The 19,776-nt window shown below is 44.2% G+C and overlaps 1 protein-coding gene across 2 annotated transcripts in view; it reads right to left on the bottom strand.

The window, feature by feature from the left end:
• The window catches only part of fras1 (Fraser extracellular matrix complex subunit 1), a 100,597-nt gene that overhangs the window by 64,808 nt on the left and 16,013 nt on the right, over positions 1-19,776 (bottom strand). For both annotated transcript variants that reach the window (XM_019888515.1, XM_019888514.1), the window contains exons 3-11: positions 10,967-11,074; positions 10,591-10,683; positions 10,351-10,510; positions 8,653-8,786; positions 8,399-8,482; positions 8,214-8,315; positions 5,152-5,343; positions 2,247-2,336; positions 224-371 (exon numbers count right to left, since the gene is read on the bottom strand). In XM_019888515.1, coding sequence (XP_019744074.1) covers positions 224-371; positions 2,247-2,336; positions 5,152-5,343; positions 8,214-8,315; positions 8,399-8,482; positions 8,653-8,786; positions 10,351-10,510; positions 10,591-10,683; positions 10,967-11,074 — 1,111 coding nt within the window. The remainder of the gene's footprint in view (positions 1-223; positions 372-2,246; positions 2,337-5,151; positions 5,344-8,213; positions 8,316-8,398; positions 8,483-8,652; positions 8,787-10,350; positions 10,511-10,590; positions 10,684-10,966; positions 11,075-19,776) is intronic.

The following is a 19,776-nucleotide window of genomic DNA, read 5'->3' as shown; positions in this document are numbered from 1 at the left end:
GAAAAGTTCCTCTGGGTTTTCACGCGGCGCGACTATCTATAACGGCACCGACCTCCTTAAAAGCCTCATTATTATTTATCATGGCTGCTGATTTGCATAACAAAACGACCACGGAGAACAGACAAGGGACCTTTCGCTGTCAAATCCAACTTGACAGAAGATCCTTTGTGGCACCCGCACACGCACACGCACGCACGCGCATACACTCGCATGTGCAATTGACCTTGGTGACACTGGGGGCAGCACTGTCCCTCCACGGCGACGACCAAGGTGCCCGGCGGGCAGCTCGGGCAGGACGGCAGGTAGCAAGTCACTCGGGTGTTGTGGCACTCGCACTCGCGGCAGCTGGCGTCGGTCCAGCGATCCAAGTCCTACGGCGACGATGGGTAGATTCAATATTTATGAAGAAAAATAGGCTTTAACACTGAGGAACATGGTAAACTGTTGCCAGAATTTGTGAGACGGTTACATGAACACATACGACGGTACAAAGGACGATGCAAGATAGTTCCCGGCGGTTTTCAGAACATGTGAGAAAGTTCCTGGATTTTCCGAGGCAGTTACCGAAACATACTGGAACATGCTCGACCATGACATGGATGTGCTAGACAGTTACAGGGACACGCTGAAACATTATTAGAATGTGCGAAACAGTTATCCGAACACGCTAGATCAGTGGTCCCCAACCACTGGGCCGCGGACCGGTACCGGTCCGTCGGTCTTTTGGTACCGGACCGCACAGAAAGGATAAATAACATTACATCCGTTTTATTCATTTCGGAATCTGGAAGATGTTTTATTTTGAAAAATTACGGGATTCTCTACAGTATGTCACTCTTGACGCGGGTCAAGTTGCACTTCTCGGTCACGTGATAGCTTACCGCTAAAATGTAACCCAGGAGCTAGAAAGATGAGCTAAAAACAAAGGTCTTGGAAAGTTGTTTTGGGCAAGGGGAAAAGGCCCAGCCAGGAGACAGAAGAGGAGCCTACGACTTTAAAGAAAAAGAAGGCTACATGTAATAGACAGTATCGGGAGTCCTACCTAAAATACGAATTTATCTCAACAGGAGATTCCCACGCACCAAGTCCGTATTTTTCAAGCACTTTTTTTTATCTGCGGTGTATCTTATTTTGAAGGCACGTTTAAACGTTACCATAGCGACCACAGAGCGTGTTACGGCCAGATTCCGGACATTCCTTGTGAGATGATTCGTGTTTATTATTATGTTTAGAAAATACCACGGTTTTCATGCAGGTCATATCACTTTATTTTGTTGTATTTATCCGGCCTTTAAAGGCCGCTCCCTGAAAATATTGTCTGACATTAAACCGATCCGTGGGGCAAAAAAAGGCTGGGGACCGCTGCGCTAAATCATTAAATGCATGTGCTAAACAGTTAGAAGGACGTGTCATATTAAAATGTACTAGACTATGCTTGAGAGTTACTGGAAAGTGTTAGACAGTTCCTAACGAACCAAATGACTAACATTGTTTTCTCATTGGTTTAGCAACACGGTACATTTGAGGACCCAGTAAGAAAAGTTTCGGAGGTCTCCTGAGAAGAGATTACCCCAATTTTCGGGAGGTTCAAATAAAACATGCCGACACTTGACAAACCAGAGCAAAAATCTTACACAGGCAGATAAAAAAAATATGTATCTATATATCTTGTGTCTAGTCAGGCCTGCAGACTGACGCGTGAGCACTGAAGTGAGCCGGAGGATCCCCTAGATTATTTGTTTATACCAGCCAAGATGGATTTCTCCAGGGAGATGTTGGAAGAAGAAGCTGCTGGAAAAAAGATAAGCGCTCCCTTTGCTTTGGGCTGTGCTTGACCTTTTCTGCAAAGTTGGACGATCAAAACTAAAGGCGTGGAAAAAAAATACACAGCTTTGTATTCTGGCTTTTGACACGTCTTCCCTCGCCGTAATGAGGAACATGAAAATCTATCCCATTTTGGAAGAAAAAAGGCTCAAAGTTGAACCTCAGAACACAAACTGGGAGTTTGGCGACTACGATAGACGATGACCAGAATATGCAAGACGGTTACTGGAAGCTTGAAAGTAACCGAAACATCCTAGACAGTAAACAGTACCCGGTACGTTCTAGAGCTAGACAAACCGAAATGTGACGGTTATTAAAATTAATTCTAAAAGTTACAGCAACGAGTTAGAGCTTTTTTATCCGCTTTATGTACTGCTCTGTAAAAGCAAATCACTCATACAGTAAGGTCATTGTCCTTTTACCTTGTAAGATTGTCCTTGGTGCAAACAGGACGCTTTCCGTGAGGAACACTGTGGACAGCACATTGCTGGAGGGTGAACCAGCTCTGACCCCTAAAGAAAAAAAAATAAAAAGAGAAGTTTCGGAAAATGTGAAAATTGTCTGGCAATGAACACGTAAAGTTGACCTTCAATACAGTCACCGTCCCAAGATCAACTCAGTGCAATTTGACAGCTGTAATTAGCACCGCAGAATTAATGAGATGAATTTAGAAGAACAATTCTCTGGATAGAGAAGCGAGGTGGTCAAAGCTAGGTCCCAAGTATGCAGAAGAATGGGAATGTTTTCATCGCAAACGTAAGAAAACATCTTCATTTGAACAACAACTATCACACATTCAGAAAAGGAAAAGAAATTTAATTTGGACGGTTTTTTTTTTGTTTTTTTTTTTTGTTTTTTATCGACAGTTCCAATGACCAAAAGTCATCACACTTGAGGAAACAACAAGATAGATTTCGAAACAAAATTTTAACATCTTAGTGGAAACCAGAAAAATCAGTTTCTCACCGACATTTGAGTTTGTCTCTGTACAAATGGCAAAAAGAGCCCCAAAACCAGAACATTTGTCTCATGAAAAACAATGCGAACAGAGGAAGAGAAAAATCCACCTTTCTCGACTTACAACGTTGCTAATATTTGTCAACTGTGCGCTTGTGAAGCCTTTTGAGACTTTTCTGTGATTAAGGGCTGTACAAACAAACTTGGCAAAAACATCGGAGCAAGCTTTCACTTCAAACTTATTTGCCAGCCAAAATTCACGCCTTCCCTAATCGTCTTAACCCACTTGTTTATTTTTCCTTGGTAGGCCTCTTTAATGACGCTAAACGTCGGCTTCATTTGCGACTGCTTGGCCGATAAAAAGACACACAGTCACACACACACACACACACACACAAAAAAAAAAACAATAAAAGCACAGTGCACTTGTGCATAAAATAATTTTTGTGCTGCCTAATGGGCTTTTTGGATGAAAGTGTGGCTGATTTCCTCCCCGACACACACACGCGCACACACACACAGAGGCACAGGTTTCATCCACTCTCTCCATTTGAGTCACTTTGGCTGAGTTAATTAGCCGAAGTGGAAGCGGCCAAGCGTTTAAGTGCAAATGATTCCCCGTCCGTCCTCCCGCCGCAGCTACTGTGTAACACGGGCCACATATCACGGCTAAGACTAAGATCCTAAAATATCAGATCATTAAATATCTTGTAAATATGACACGTTGACGCATAAAAATGACGATGATATGACACGTTATCGATTCATGAAATATGATGTAAATGTGGATGAAAAATTTGTTACAGGGACACGAACCAATCAACCAACCGTCAAAGTGACTAACTACGATCCACTTAGATTGTATTGTACATGCCAGACATTTCCTGGAACCGTGTTAGACACTTAACCAGAATGTGCTCTTTCCGTTAGTTGTTAGACAGTTACCGGAAAGACATAACTGCAACTCAGTTAATGAGCGTACTACACAATCAACTATAGACAGGAACTGAAATGTGCAGTACGGTTGCTAGACAGTCATCACAATGTGCTAGTCAGTTGTCAGAATACGCAAGTCAGTAACCACAAAACGCTTAAGACATTTACCTGAAGTCACAAGAGAGTCATTGGCAGCGTGCCATACAATGACCGGAAATCATCTAGTGAAATATGTTAAAGACAATTTGCAGAATGCTCTAGGCCACAAATGAAACATGCTTGAAAATTACAAGAATGTGCGAGAGAGTAATTGCAATGTGCTATAAAGCGAGCAAATGTGCTCTACAGTAACCAAGTACAACTCCCTGAATGACTGATTGACTAACCAAGTGGATCTGGTAACTGCCCCACTGCAAGCTGACTGTAAGTTGTCTTGTAAACAACGTAAGCAACTGTAGCTAGCTAACTGGCTTGATAGCCAGTTAGCTAGCTATGATCAAATGATCGCGTGGTGTGTTGGTTAGTTGGTTAGTTTCATTATATGTTGCAGTCAACTACAGTTCTAGCTAACTGGCTAGCTAGCTAGCTAGGACTACAGTCAACTACAGTTCTAGCTAAGTGGCTAGCTTATAGCTAGCTAGAACTGTTGTTGACTGCAACTTATAATGCAACTAACAAACTAACCAACATACCACGCGATCATTTGATCGAATGGAAGTACATAACAGTTGCCTTCATATTTTCTGTTTAATTTTCAGATTACATTAAAATCCATAAAAATTTGTCTTGACTTTGAGCAGAGGGGGGAGGGGAAAAAAGGTAATGAAAAGCATGAAAAGTTTTGTTCGTTCTCTGAGGCCATAAAGAAATACATGAGTTGAATTGAGCACAGCAAATCGAATAGTTGCTTGAGAAGGTCCTTGGGCTTTGTCGGGAATTCTCACTTGTGTGAGTTGAATGCACAATTGACAGGCGGTGCGTGTGCTCTGACGCCACCCAAAAGGCTGGATGTAACGTTTCAGTGGAAGATGACGGAAAATAGCCCTTGAAAAGCAGCAGCTACTACTTGACCTCCATCAGTTCATATTTGGAAGAAGCGTCATCAAGTTGCACATTATCTCTCACTGCCAGTCCAACAACTCTTCAACTTATTTCATCTCGCTGGACGCACTTTTTAAAAACTATTAACATTGTGACACAACGTGACCTACAGTGGTGGAAGTTAATTTGTGAAGCCAAGCTCATACTTGCCATGCAAAGCAAACACGCGGGCCTCTGGCAAGGCCTAACAATCCTAAACATTGAATCACAAAGTCATTTGACAGTAAACAAATAAGTAACCAAGGATTTCAGCAAGCAAGCATCCAATCTTCAGCCGACCAAGCGTCCTCTTCTTAGCAACCACTGCAAAATTAAAAAAAAAAGGACATTTACCTGCGGGCAGCGGAGGCGAGCGCACTCGGCCTTGTGGCAGAGGACTTGACCGCGGCTGCACATGCAGAATTCGCAGCCGCTGGCGTTCCACATGTCGCCGTGGTAACGCACTATGCCCTGGTAGAGGCAGCTTCCCCGGGCGGCGGCGCACTCGTCGCAGCACTGGCCGGCGCGCCGTACTTTGGTCTCACCCTGCCAAGAGCAAACCCCCGTTTGAGTGTCAAAATCACCCCATTCGATATGATTCAAATACGAGTCAATATAATTCTATAATTGAGCGGAATTGTGAAGAGGAAAGAGATGCAATAGGACCTGATTTGCTACAGCTAGAATACGGCAAACTCCAGTTCGCTCCACTGAAGTTACTGTTCAACCAGGTTCGATTACCTCCAATTGTGATGTGATTCAATTCTGTTACAATGTGATGTGATTCACTCAAATTTTGATTTGATTTCCCCCAATTATGATATTGTTCATGTGATGTGACATTATTAACCGTAAACTAATCATGAAAAAAAAAAAAAAACTCAATCCGATTCTACTACGATTCACTCCAGGTTTGGTAACAGTCACTTCCAATTGTGAGGAGATTCAATTAAAAAGGGACGTGATATGATATGATTCCAATTCGGAGACTGCACAGTAAACTTCAATGACTCCACATGCGATATGGTTCAATTGAATTTTAAGTTTCACATCACTTGAAAAACGAATCACTCTAGCTGGAATGGGATTCGTTTCACGAAAATCGTGACACTATTTGATTCACTGCAATGACTCTCCAATTTAATCCTGCTCCAATGTGATCCACGAGCTCTGTGATTGTGATATGATGACATTCCCCCCATTATGATATGCTGGACCACAAAAACAATAGAATTCAGCCGCCGACGATGCAATCAAATTCAATCGAATTCCAAAATGCTTCATTCTGAATTGAACACAATTCACTCCACATTGGATACAATTCACCCCCCGTGAGCATGCATCGGTTCTTTGACATCAATTAAACATTTCTTTCATGATTATAATGACTGATTTTCAGACATTCATGGAAGCGTTTTCTGCTTTTTCTTTTTTTTTTTTGTTGTGGTTCTTTACATGTGTTAGGTGATGTATAGCAGTGGCAATTCATTGAAGTAGCGTGACATTTTTAGAACATTTCTTGTCACACACTTTGATGGACGACAATTGCGGCTGTCGCAGTGCCGGAAAGAAGAAAGTGAGATTGAAGTCGATGCACAGCATGCGACCACGTTCTGAATTTTGATTAACGCCGGCCAGCCGGCCAGCCTACCGGGCGGCAGGCCAGCGAGTGAGCTTGTTAGCAGCACACCCCCGCCACTGATCTCCATCATCCCGGAGGACATTTTCACACATGTGTTCCAAGAGTAAGAGGACATGATTGAAGCTCCGCGCTGACTTCCAACCCCGAGTTCTACTTCGTTAGTTTCGCATCAGTGAGATGGCACACAAAGTTGGCACTCGAAGGATAACCGGCTTTGTCTTTAAAGATACATCAAGTGACAGTAAATTTGGTGTATGGACAGCTAGGCAATATATGTTAACTGTAGGGCCCTCAATATTTGGGCTACCTCATGTACTGTAGCTACAGCACGACCACATCAAATATCCGAAACAGCTCACAGTACGACCCGACAATCTAACCAACCGACTGACCGACTAACCAACAATCCAAATAACCAAACAACTCATCAATCATCCAACTCACTAGGTAGCTAGCTACATAACTCAGCATCCAACAATCCCAATAACCAGCCAACTAACTAGCCATCCATTGCACCAACCCAGTGACAAACTAACTGATCACCCAGCAATGCGACAACCAACTAACTAACCAACCGACTGACTGCCTGACAGATCAAATGGTCAGTGATTTAACTAACTAACGTGGAACTAATTAGCTAGCTAACTGCCTGAATGACTAACGACCTGGAACTAATTAGCTAGCTAACTAACTGCGCGAATGACTAACTACTGAAGTGTATCAATTGACTGACTTGCAAACAAAAAAAGAGCCCATTTGAGGGAGGCGTTGTTTTGACATATTTCCAAAGCTGAGTCGTCAGGTCATGGCAGTTTGATAATAATAATCCAATGAATAAAATTAAGAATTATGAATGAATAAAATCCGCCCCGGATATTACTGTGTCAGTTGTTGTGTGACAACATGTAAAACTGCCTCTCTGGCATAACTGCGTCTTTTCATTACATTTGATTGCGTGCTCATCAGCGTGCGCCTTCCGACGCCTTCCTAACGAGGTACCGATACAGACAAAATTGCTTACAACTGCAAATTAAATGTCAACTGTTGCGTGCGTGCGTGTGTGAGAGAGGGAGAGACCGAAACAATTCCACAAGGTCTTGCACCGCAATCTATTTGCAGCGTCGCTGTGTGCATCCAAATGGAGGAGGATCTGCTCACAGCTGAATGTCATTGCGCATTCCTGTACAGAGTGCATCTATGTCCATGGTATGTTTTTTTTGCTTCCATTTGGTGTCAACACAGAATTACATTTCACGGAAAGATGCCATGAGCGTGAGCTATGGTAGCCCAAATATGTGTGGGGGGAAAAAAAACACACACACAGGGCAGTCATATAGCAAAAAAAAACACAGGGGTCACACAAACATTAAACTTGAGGGCCGCAAAAGTCATCCTGCAGGCCACAAATAGCCCGCTGGCCATGAGTTTGAAACCACCGGTCTAGTACATTGCGATACTTGTTCAGTGCATACCGGTACTGCAAATATCAAGCGCGTACTGGTAACTATCTTGTCTTGCACTTACCATTGACTGTTTAGTGCTGTCTAGTACAAACTGGTTACTGTTTAATCACAGTGTGTGTGTGTGTGTGTGTGTGTGTGTGTGTGTGTGTGTGTGTGTGTGTTTGTTGTGGAACATACGTTGCAAGGATAAACAAATGTCGCTCTTCACCGCCTCACCATCCTGTTTATATTCCGATCTGTGTGTGTGTGTGTGTCTATAATTGTGAGAGTACATTCATGTTTGTTTGTGTGAACACTGTGTACACACTCACCATATCGCAGGTGACCGGCCGGCAGGTGTGCGTGTGACATTTGGACTGACCATGCTGGCACACACACGTGGTGCAGGCGTCCTTTTGCCACTGCTCGCCATGCTGTCAACACGCAAACACACACAAACACCATCACACGTTAGATTTTGCGTTCTTCTGAGGGGTACCGAATGAAGTGATTTTACCTGATACTGTTTGCCGGCAGACAAGCACGGGTTGGAGTCGCACTGAGGACAGCACTGACCAGGCTGGATCACCAAGTTTTCATTCTGAGCGAGAGCATACGTTTTTGGTTTTTTGGGGGAAACACAAACTTGCCGACGCATCACAATTTTGTGGCATTTGCGGCAGACGACGGCAACAATGGTTTTGTATTCCAAATCTACCGATGGACGGCAAAGTGCGAAAGGGGCTACGGCAGGTTGTGTGGGAGACTCACGTGTTGGCAGACAACTCGCTGACATTCGACCACCGAGCATCGGGCGTCGCCGTTGTGGCAAACGCATCTGGAACACTGGCTGGGACGCCACTCCTCGCCATCCCTGTACTCGGAACCCTCCCAGGAGCAAGACTCTGACACACGCAAACGTGCTCATGAGAAATGGAATTTGGTAGTCAGGTCGATCATGAGGTGAAACACGAGAAAAAGCCAGGCCCGAAAAAGACACAGGAAGTCGATCAAACATTTTGCTTCAATGATGTGGTCACTTTGTCCATTTCCGGGATCCTTCGAATCGTGATCAAATTGGACCAATGTGGAATTCAGAAGGCATGCCTATCATGAGTAGACCCACCAAAAAAAGTCTCAAAAAGCCTTGTCCAAAAACAACTATTTTGATTTCGGGTGGTCGGTCGGTTTCGGATCATATTGGTCATTTCCGCGGTCCTTCAAATTGAAAGTTCAGCATGTGAAGCCAGTTTCACTGAGCAGCATTCGGATTCGGTAGGCATGTCTTCCATGAGTAGACGCACAAAATGTCTCAAGTGGGCCATGCTGGCAGGAATTCTGCCATTTTGCTTCAAAGTGGTTATTTTGGGGTCGATTTGGCCCTTTCCTGCTTATTTCTCATTTCTAATTGTTGAAAAATGGATCCTCTGAGGCCATTTTCACTTAGCAAAATGGAATTTCATCGGCATGTCTAATATCACGACACTCACAAATATGCTTCCAAGGGCCATGCTCAAAAACACAAAAACATGAATTTTGTCATTTCGAAGCAGCCGCGTGGGGTCATCTTGCCACAAATAAGTCTTAATAAGCAACTCCCTAAAAGATACAGGAAGTCTTATCTTTTTCGATTGAAAGCATCCATTGAGCAGGAAATTGCTTCCTCGAGAATCACAAGTCATTAAAATGTTCTCAAACAATCTTGAAAGGCAAAAAAACAAAACACAAATGTGCTATACAAAGAGCTGCAAACGTGAATGAGTCATCCCAACAATGAGAAGCAAAACTGTTTCACATGCAAATGACGGACGCGAGTTTAAAAGGGAAGTTAAATGTCAAAACTTGCTATTGTTGTTAAGGTGAATGAATGTGTTGTTGAAATCCTCAAAGCTATTTTGAGCGCAATTTCCCCGCACTCCCGCCTGCGTGTGGAAATGGCACAAAACAGCCTCCTGCCTTGTGTGTAATAGCTCGACTTTGACTAAGAAACGCTAAAGTGGCGCGAGGAAATGAACTTATGCAAATGTGCGTCGTCTGGGGTGTGATTTCGATGGCCTCGCAAGTACTTGAGCGGAATAAAGGAATATTGCTAACCTTGTAAAAAGCGCTCCTAAGGATGAATCGGCTCAATGAAAGCCCTTTGGTCATTTTTACCGGGTAAGAAAATATGATGACATCATCATCATCATCATCAGAGGTTGCCAGGAGGTACGATGGTTTTCGGAGACCCTTATTCCATGTTTGAAAATTCCGTCCCTGAAGCCAAACGAAATGACCAAGGTGATATTTAACCCCTTTGTGCACCCTATAACCTGATAACATGGTGGGCTGTCCACTGTAGTAAGCACTGTCCCTGAAATTCATACATCTTATGTCGAGTCACCAAAAAAAAGTCTTTCCGGCACAGAGGTAAAAAAAAAAAAAAAAAGCCAGAATGCCAGTTTCTGCTGGCTAACCGGGTGCGCTTACCTCCATTGCGAGCGCACTTCGGGCAGCACTCCCCGGCTGGGGTGAAAGGGTAGTGGTTGTCGGGGCAACTGAGGGCGGGGCAGCGGTGGGGGCCGCAAGATGCCACACTTGCGGAGCACTCGCATATCGTGCACGGCGAAGGACTCCACTGACTGTCATGCTGAGAGAAACCGACAGAGGCACACGGGAATACGTAAGAAATGCGCAGAAAGAACTTGAGCGCGTGTTGTCGTGACGTACGGCGTAAGTGATGCCCTGGTAGTTGCACGATCCCTCGATGGAGGAAACGCACTCCGGGCAGCATTGATCGGCAGGAATCCTCAAGCGCTCGCCCTTTGGACAACACACACACACATCATCGAATGCTCGATGGCATTTTGGCTCGTATTGATGTCTCAAGAATTTTCAACCAGAAAACAACACAAAATTTCAGGTTGAACTACATTATTTGAAAATACATGAAGTCTATGTTAAGTTTCCGAAATACACGTACGTTATGTTGTACAGTGTCATTTATACGGTATTTTACCTTTAAGCTTCATTTATTTCTAGTTTTTGGGTGTGACGTGGTGGTTGTAATAGTCAATGTTGGAATGGTTGAAAAAGGTCATCTTACTCTCTGGAAGTCGCACTTTGGGTTGACGCATTGGACGGGCGCACAGATGACCACCTTGTCGTGACACGTACACTCCCGACACGACTGCGGTCGCCACGACGACTTGTCCTGTTGGGGGGGAAAAAAAAAGGGAAAATATCACCATTACACACGATGAACAAGTATCGATACAACATCAAACAGGAGTTCAGAACATTTCAATCAATCAATAACTTACTCAAATGTATCGAACAGATTTAATGTTACTTGTTATTGTCTCAAAAAAAAAACATGCAGGCTTTCATTCTTGAGGCACCAAAGTGCCACACGGCTCTCGCTGAGTGAGGAAAAGAGGCATCGTGTAAAGCACTTGGCAGACAGTTCAAGAGACTTTAATAGATTTGTTCTCAAGCTATTTTCATAAGGTGTGTTTCCTGGCCGCGCCTTGGGCATCCATCCTGTCGGTGATCATTTTCGGCAATTGGCTGCCGCACACCACCGCTAAAGTGTGACGCACGACGGCCCGTCGACGACAACACGGCGGCCGAAGCGGCAAATTCATAAAACATGAGCAACATAGAATAGTCAGGCAATTATGACAAGATTTGTAGGCCTTAAACTTTGAATATAGTTTGAAATGAACTACAAAAAAAACGAACACACTGAGCAATGTATCACTTAAAATGGACTACTGCCTTTATCCTGCCGTTATATCGATCGCTCATCCACGTTGAGCTAGCGACGCCGATACGGACAGCTGGAGGCCCCAAACGCGGGCATCGATATTCTACCGTGTGAATAAGCGCAAATACATCAATCACAATTGGCAATTTTAAAATCAGATTTTGCCGCTCGCTCAATAACGCCCCTCATGACAGCCGTTATTGTGCCTCGTGGACTTTTGTGATGGACGCCGTCCCAAAGGGGCGAACAATCGTCTGCGATTCGACATGCTAGACGACAAACCTGCCCGTGAAACGAAGCGCCTGGAAACCTCCGCCAAGGCCGCCACCGGGATCTTCATGTATGTTTTAAACTGACACAAAGCACGCGTGTGCGCAGATGTTCGCCCTCAAACACGCAATTAAACCCACGTTGACGTGTACATAAATAGAACGCATCACGTTAGCTTCCCCTCTGCCGGCTCATTTCCATGATTAATTGTCCCTTGGGGGGGGATCCAAATCCGTCGAGGACGTGCTGCAATTATATCCGTTCACTCACAGGTCACAGCCGCCGTTTATGGAGTTTTACAGAATTGCTGAAACACCAGAAAAAAAAAAAACACTGAATATCACGTTATAACGTGAATAGAGTCGTATTTATCAGGATAAGCTTGGCTCCCGGATAAAGATTGTTTAAAAAAAAAAAAAAAAAAACTCACGTGAACAGCAACTTTCGCCTCGCGTGCGTCCGAAAGATAAAAACAGTGTAACTTGAAGAACAAATCAGATCAACAAAATAATATATACCAAAAAATCGTAAATACGAATGGTGGTTTGCCTACATTGAGCCCTTGATCATACCGATCTGTAATTTGTTGGTCAGAGTCACATTCATTCAAGACCAACGAAGGTCGGGGGGGGGGGGGCTTGGCTGCCGTATTCGTCAATTTCTTCCGGTTTAGGTCACTGGGCTCGACGTCGGAATGCGGGTTTTCTTTTCAAATCTTAGAGGGGAACCCAAAAATTTTCTTGACCATAAGTTCCAAGTAGCCCTAATGTACATGAAGGCTTTAGGCTAGGTTAGGGCATAGAGCTGGAATTGGGTTCGAGTTCGTTTTTCGGACTGAGACTGAATTTAAACATAAAGATAAGGTTAGCGATATGAAGTTTAAAAAAAATAATAATAATAATCAACCCACTTGGTTATATTTGCATGATTAAAAAGTAGCCCTTACTGAGTCTGGCGTTAAATTTGATGGTAAATGCTTTGGGTTAGAATGTCTCCATTTTCATCACGGACAAAAGAATGAACCCTTGATGATTATGTCATCAAAGGCGCGGAAAGCGTTTAAGTGCGTGATGAGGTCCCGGGTTAATAATAAGCTGGCTGCTCACGAATAGCTTTCCTTGCCACGGCTCAGCGGTCTCGTGTCAAATTAGCGTCGCGGCTAACGGCAGGTGACTGCCTGAGAAAGTCAATCCGTTCCGGACAAAATGTCCAGAGGACAGCGTTCCAATTCCCTTCCCTTGCTGCAAAATGCCATTGACCCTCAAGTTGACCTCAAACACGGACCACCAAGGCGCAATTACTTGACCCCCGCACCGGGGGGAGCCGTAGAGTGGCAGTGTTAAAGGCCATACGTAGCTTGCGCCTCAATTAGATTGTCCCCACTGGGGACCCGTCACCGGGCTGCGTTGATTAAAAGTCGTCCAGGGTTCATCTCATTTCCCGCTCGGAGGACCATTTCTGTCTTGCGCTTGATTTCGAAGATCAGCGGTTCGGACAACGCGCATCCGCACGCAAACGATTTCAATGGGGTAACCAGCTCAACAAACATACAATTGTTAGCTTCTCACTAAATGCGGTTCTAAAAGGCCTGGCGTAGATGGCAGCGTAGGTACTAAGCTATTATTTTAATCAGCAAAAAATCGTTTTTTTCAATTCATCGAGGACGCGGATAAAAAAAAATATATATATATATATTTAAAAGCAGGGCATGATTTCAATTTGGCAGGGCAGAAAATGCACAAACATAAATTGATGATGATTCAGTTTCTGGTTTGGTCCGAATCATCTCAGAAAATCGGCAAATGTCTGAATTGGACTCAGCACAAAGATAATCACCCTGTTCGTGGAGGACAACAGAAATCGGACAATATTTACTGTTGAAAGACTGAAATGCCAATGATTTGCACAATTTAAAGTTAAACAAGGTTTCCAAATCATCGATGATCAGAATAGTTGTCAATGAATTCAGAAAACATTGAGCTGCCTGATGAACACAAATGTACAATTGTTTACACTTCCTGGAATAACCTCGCGTAATGAGCCACATGAGCCCTTCACCACGTTAAAACCAATTCCGATCTTAGCGTGGTCTATGGGGTCTTCAGACAAACAGGGAAGTTGTTGTCACGCTACGTATGTTATACGTCAGCCGCCTGGTGGTGCTAAAGATATAATTGTTGAGCGTTACCGTCGATTCACTTGCAAAAAAAAAAAAAAAAAAGACTAAGACGACAATAACAAGCTCAGGTCTGTTACGAAAGGCCAATCACAAAAATCAGATAACCTGTCAGGCTAGCTAGCAAAAAATCGAATCGGCCCAAAATTGCGCTCGGGGCTGACGATACCTAAAGTTATTACTGAAGCAAATTCAATCAGGGGAAGGGACGGGCAGCAGAATCACTCCAGTTCCTCCCCGAGGAAACACTTGGTCTGTCAAGACCGTTTAACGTGGCGGATCAATGTTAGCAGACTGAAGCTCCCGAATGGATGACTCGAAACAGTACAGGGATAAAAGTTTGCTTGGCAGCCCATTTAGGCAGGAAATTAGTTGGCTGTGATTGAAAGCAACCATCTGCTGGTTGCAAGGTAGTAAAATCCAAAATGTTTCACATTAACTTGGCTCCTTTCCAAATTTCCTTTTTTTTTTTTTTTTTACAATTTGCTTAGCCCGATCAGGCAGGAAACTGGTTGGGTCTGAATGAATCCTACCGCTAGCTGGTTGCCAAGTGGTAAAACCCACTCTGTTTCCGAAAGGCACAACTTGCACTTTTCATGTTTACCTCATTTTCCACATTGCTTGGCAACCCGTCTAGGCAGGTGATACGTTAGGCCTGACTGAATCCCACAGTTGGCTTGTTTCAAAGTCTTAGAATCCTTGTATTTTATTCTTTGGCAGACTATCTAGGAAGTTAGGCCTTATGCTCTTGGGAAGCAGTAAAATCAACCCCCCCCCAAAAAAAAAACATAGTCTCCGCCTCATAAATAGACTTCAGGAGTGAGATGATTAATTCAGACGCTATCGTAGAGAAACATCTGCTTGCGTGGTCCTATCAAGTGTATTTATATCGGCGCGCTACACTGGGAGCCACACAGATTATTCCGGTCCACGCTAACCCATTTACCAGGACACAAATAGACATGCGAGACAAGCCCGCCCCCCCGCTCAAACGGGACGGATGGCGGCTCCTCCACGTTGTCTTTATATAGTACCGCACTGTACAAATAACATGACAAGCAACCGGGATCATCCACGGGGGGGGGGAATCTCATTTCCCGCCCTTCATTGTTTTCCAATAAAGATGAATATTTTCTTTTCTAAAATAAAATGTAACTTTCTCATAATATTACAAATCATTTTCCAGAAGAAAATATTAGCATATCACAAACTAAATACTGGACACGGCCTGATGTCAACTCAATTCTTTCCATTTGCTGAGGAGTTGTCGATTCCAGATACAATTTAACAAGTGTCAAAAACTCATTTGGATAAAATGACGTCGTGTTTGGACAACTCTGGGGCTCACCTCCGCGAAAATGTGCCACTTGCACCCGCAGGGCGACTTATCTGGCAAACAGCTGCTAGCGTTTAGCTTTTAGGGCTAACAAAACAAAGGCTTCATAATTCATATGCACGGGGAGCTTTTCAAGCAAGGTTTTTCTGTTGACGTGGTGCCTTCGAGGGGACCCTTGAGTCCCCCCCTGCTCTTTAATAATGCACGGCCCTGCTGCTGTTGGGTCGTCTGAGGTTGGGCAGGAAAATGTTTTTTTTTCACCGACTTACGACAATACAATTTTTCCTTCATCTATCCCATAACGTAATTTCTTTCATAACCGTTTTCTCTACCAACCTTCACACAAGTAACTTTTTTTTTAAACTCATTCACACTTCCATGGGCGTTTATATTCGTCAACTGGAATCCAACCGGTTACTGCCACAGACGAATCTATACGTCAGTTAGTGGATGTTGAAGGGGGTCTCGCCCAACTTGTCTGTGAAGTTCAGATTGATGAACAGCTGTAAAGACAAATAGATCCCGGTAGCTGCTTTGGAAATGACATCAGCATAGCTTTTGAGTAGAAGATCAAGATGCTGTGGTGACTCGTGGAGATTATGAGTGCGAGAAATGTTGGACCAAATTAAGCATCTGGCACTTGAGCAGAGCGTGTACCGTACATATAGGGGACAGACAATGTGTCCATGGTAGCTAGTAGAAAGTGTGGGTGAAAATAGTGAGAAAGGATGATGCAGTTCATGGAGTGAATGGCAAACCGCATGTCAAAAAAAAAAACAAAAAAAAAACGTAGCGCTTGACCTGTTTCTTTTCATGTAAAAGCTCTTTTGTTGTTTTTGCTCAAGCGAACCAATGTGTTAATGCTGATTACCAAAGGACAGAAAAAGCTGGAAATACTTTTTTTTGATGATGAAAAAAAAAAAAAAGAGAGTCACAAAATTCTCAGAAAAAAAATTGTCAACTTCCTACATGTCTTTAACGCTTTCCTCCAAACTTCCTTTTAATCCCTGCTTTCCTCCCATGCACCCCCTTCTTTGCTAATCCATCCTTTGGATGCTTTGCTTGTCGCCCTCCTTCGCAACTTCCTACCTTTCCGCCTTCAATCCGTCTCTCTCAACTTCCTACCGTCCCCATTCCTTTTCTTCCCATATTGCTGAGGCGTCAACATTCTGCGTCTGAGGCGAACGCGAATGTACATGGTCATTAGCGGTGCGAGACTCAATCTCGCTCCGGGTGGATCAACGCCTTACAGAAGCTCAACACGCTCCGGGCAGTTTAGGGCGAGGTGTTCAGGTGCGGATGGCATATTTACATTGGAAAAAAAAAAAACAAAAAAAAAAACAACCCAGCAGTGAGCGTCGGTTGGAAGCTAACGCCGAGAATGGATGTGGAGCTTAAGGGGGGCGGGAAGTCTTCATAGGAGGGTGCTAAGAGGATTAAATACACACTTTAACATTGGTACATTCGGAGTGTGGAGACGAGTGTGAGCGCACACACACACACACACACACACACACACACACACACACACACACACACACACACACACACACACGCTAAACACGATCCATCCTTCCTGCGGGCCGACTGTACACAGTGAGCAATGATGTTTTGACATGTTTGCGATGACGGGCCAAAATACGTAAACGCATCCGGTATTTGGCCCCAAGGGGAGGTCCGCATTTAACTGGAGTGGCACTCGAAGGAGACCGCCGCCAAGACAAGATGGGCCTAAATTAGGTGGAATGGATACACGCCGACTCTACTGTACTGTACGTGTCGAGAGGAAGCCTGCAAAGGGCCGCTTAGTAGGAAGGCAGCACGATTATGGTCGCAATGAGAATCCCGATCATTTTGATCACTATCGAAATCTCGACCATCACTTATGGCATCAGGTTGAGGAAAACGTCTGTATTGTCATTGTACTACTTGACACATGTGTGTGTGTGTGTGTGTGTGTGTGTGTGTGTGTGTGTGTGTGTGTGTGTGTGTGTGTGTGTGCGGGCGCGCTCGCGTAAGCGTGGACGATGCTTTGGTAACACAACACCGGTGCGAGTGAGCCTGCAGTAAATCAGACAAGTGCTGAGTGAGGAAACAATGAGGAGGAGGAGGGGGAAGATGAAGGGCTTTTATTGCAAGGCAAGAACAAATGAGAATGCATTAGTGTCCACCGAGAAAGGTGGAGAGGGGGCGGCGGGTAAAAGGGGTGGATGGGGGTTGATAATGACCTCCGGCACAGGTGAGACGAGGTAGTGAAAAAGACCAGAAGTGGACTTGCTGATCCGACTTCTCTGATACGGTGTGACCGCAAACGTTCCAAATGGGTGCCTTTCACACAGACAATGACACCATGAGGGGGAACAGGGGCTCTGTCGCGAAGTGTGAAAGGGGCTATTGACACGACATTACACTCGACGACCTCTGAGCCCAGAAAATTAGCCTGTCAATTACACGCACCCATTTTGCGTGCCTTTTGCACGTCACTTATGACACCTGAAAAGCAGCAACTTTGACACTGTGTGAAAGGGGCTACTGACGTGTCATTCCACTCTGACTTACTCAACTCTCTCCAGGGAGATTAAATTTGACAGGTATTCTTTGTCACCACCTTTCTACGTCTGTGCCTTTCACACAGAAAACAGGGACGTGGGTAAAAGACGGCTTGAAATGGCAGCGTGAAAGGGACATTGACACCAATTCCTGCTCTGATGCGACCTCTCTGTTGCTCATATTATTCATACCCCAACTTGGTGTCAGTGCCTTTCACATAGAATAGTGACGGGAGGAAAAAAGAAAAGTCCAGGCTTTCCAGGCAGTGTGAAAGGGGCTGCTGACACAACAACCCGCTCTGATACGACCTCCCTGACATTCTATTACCCCGGAATTGTTGGGTTCACGTCAACCGCCAGAGCAGTTGCTCCTGAGACTCCATGACAGAGGCGTCCATATTTAGTGAGGCTGCGCTACCCACAGCGGATTATTTTAGCAGTGAAAAAACAGCTGCAAACACCGTCTGCAGCTATTTTGAATTTGTAATGGAATATGAAGGTGGCAACATGCAGGCCAAAGGCAATTGTCCACATTTTGGACAACTCGATACTCCAAGACCGCCGTGCATGACTATTTATGGAGCCCATAAAGGAAAATGCTTTCTTTTTTAGCACAGGAAGAAGCGGGAACATGAGACGACACCTCGACATCGAAACTACGAAACTGGAAACTGAGGGCAAAGTGCGGCCAAGCGGAGACTGCGAAGTGCGACATACACGGTTAATGCACAACGACATGGTCGGCTAAGGTCATCATTTCCAGGGTTAGTTTGGGATTTCTAGCAACCGCCGATAGTTAACGTGACACGTTTTGTTGAGGAGGAGACTGAGGGAGAGAGTACGACAAAGTTGAGACTGTGGAGTGTAATGCCGTAGTGTCCAGAGTGAAGGTACGAAAGCATGTTCAACAAAGGTTGTCATTTCGAGAGTCAAGTTGTCATTTTTAGAAATGTATTCTGTAGGAGATTGAGGGCATCGTTCAACAAAGTGGAGACTGCGGAGTGAAACGCCGTAGTGTCCAGAGTGAAGGTACGAAAGCAGGTTCAACAAAGGTTATCATTTGTAGAGTCAAGTTGTAATTTTTAGAAATGAATTCTGTCGGAGATTGAGGGCATAGTACAACAAAGTGGAGACTGCGGAGTGCAACGTACTCGTGTCTAAAGTTAAGGTAAAATAATGTGCTCGGCTAAGGTTTTAATTTCTAGGGTCAGGTTGTCATTTCTGGCAACCAGCAACGGTTAATGTGAAACCTTTTATTCAAGTTATTTTATTCTTTCGATGTTTGACATTTCATTTGAAAATGTTTGCTGTTTTTGAAACTCAGTTCAACATTTATATTATGTAACTGTAATCAGTTGTTTTGTTGACTGATTAGTGAAATCATTTTTCAACCGACTCCAGGGCACTTTTATTTGTTTGTATTTAATTGAGTCCCCTCCCTTTCACAGTGCTAATTATTTATTTATTTGTTGCAATCATTTTCATTTGAATGAGTTTGTCATACTTTTTCACATTTCACTCAGCTCTGTCTATAGTTATCAATTTTAAGAATCAAACGACTGCTCATTGAAAACAAATAAATAATAAGGGCACAGATTTGTTTCTTTTGCTGTTCCAGTCCAGTTGCAAGGGTGGCAAAGTGGGGCACTAAGCCAGCATGACTTTCAAACGTTCATTACCGCCATCCGGAGGAGCGGAGTGGAACAGCGTCTGCCTTGTTTCTTTTCCTTTTGGGTTTCTTTCTCTCCCCAATCTTCCAGACATGTTTCAAATTGTTGCGCCTTGGCGGAAGTCCGTCTCGTTCGACCCCACGTTG

The sequence above is a fragment of the Hippocampus comes genome, unplaced genomic scaffold, assembly GCF_001891065.2.
Source record: "Hippocampus comes isolate QL1 unplaced genomic scaffold, H_comes_QL1_v1.1 scaffold128, whole genome shotgun sequence".
Taxonomy (NCBI): domain Eukaryota; kingdom Metazoa; phylum Chordata; class Actinopteri; order Syngnathiformes; family Syngnathidae; genus Hippocampus; species Hippocampus comes.
The sequence above is the reverse complement of the archived record's forward strand: the minus strand, read 5'-3'. Positions and strand labels throughout refer to the sequence as shown.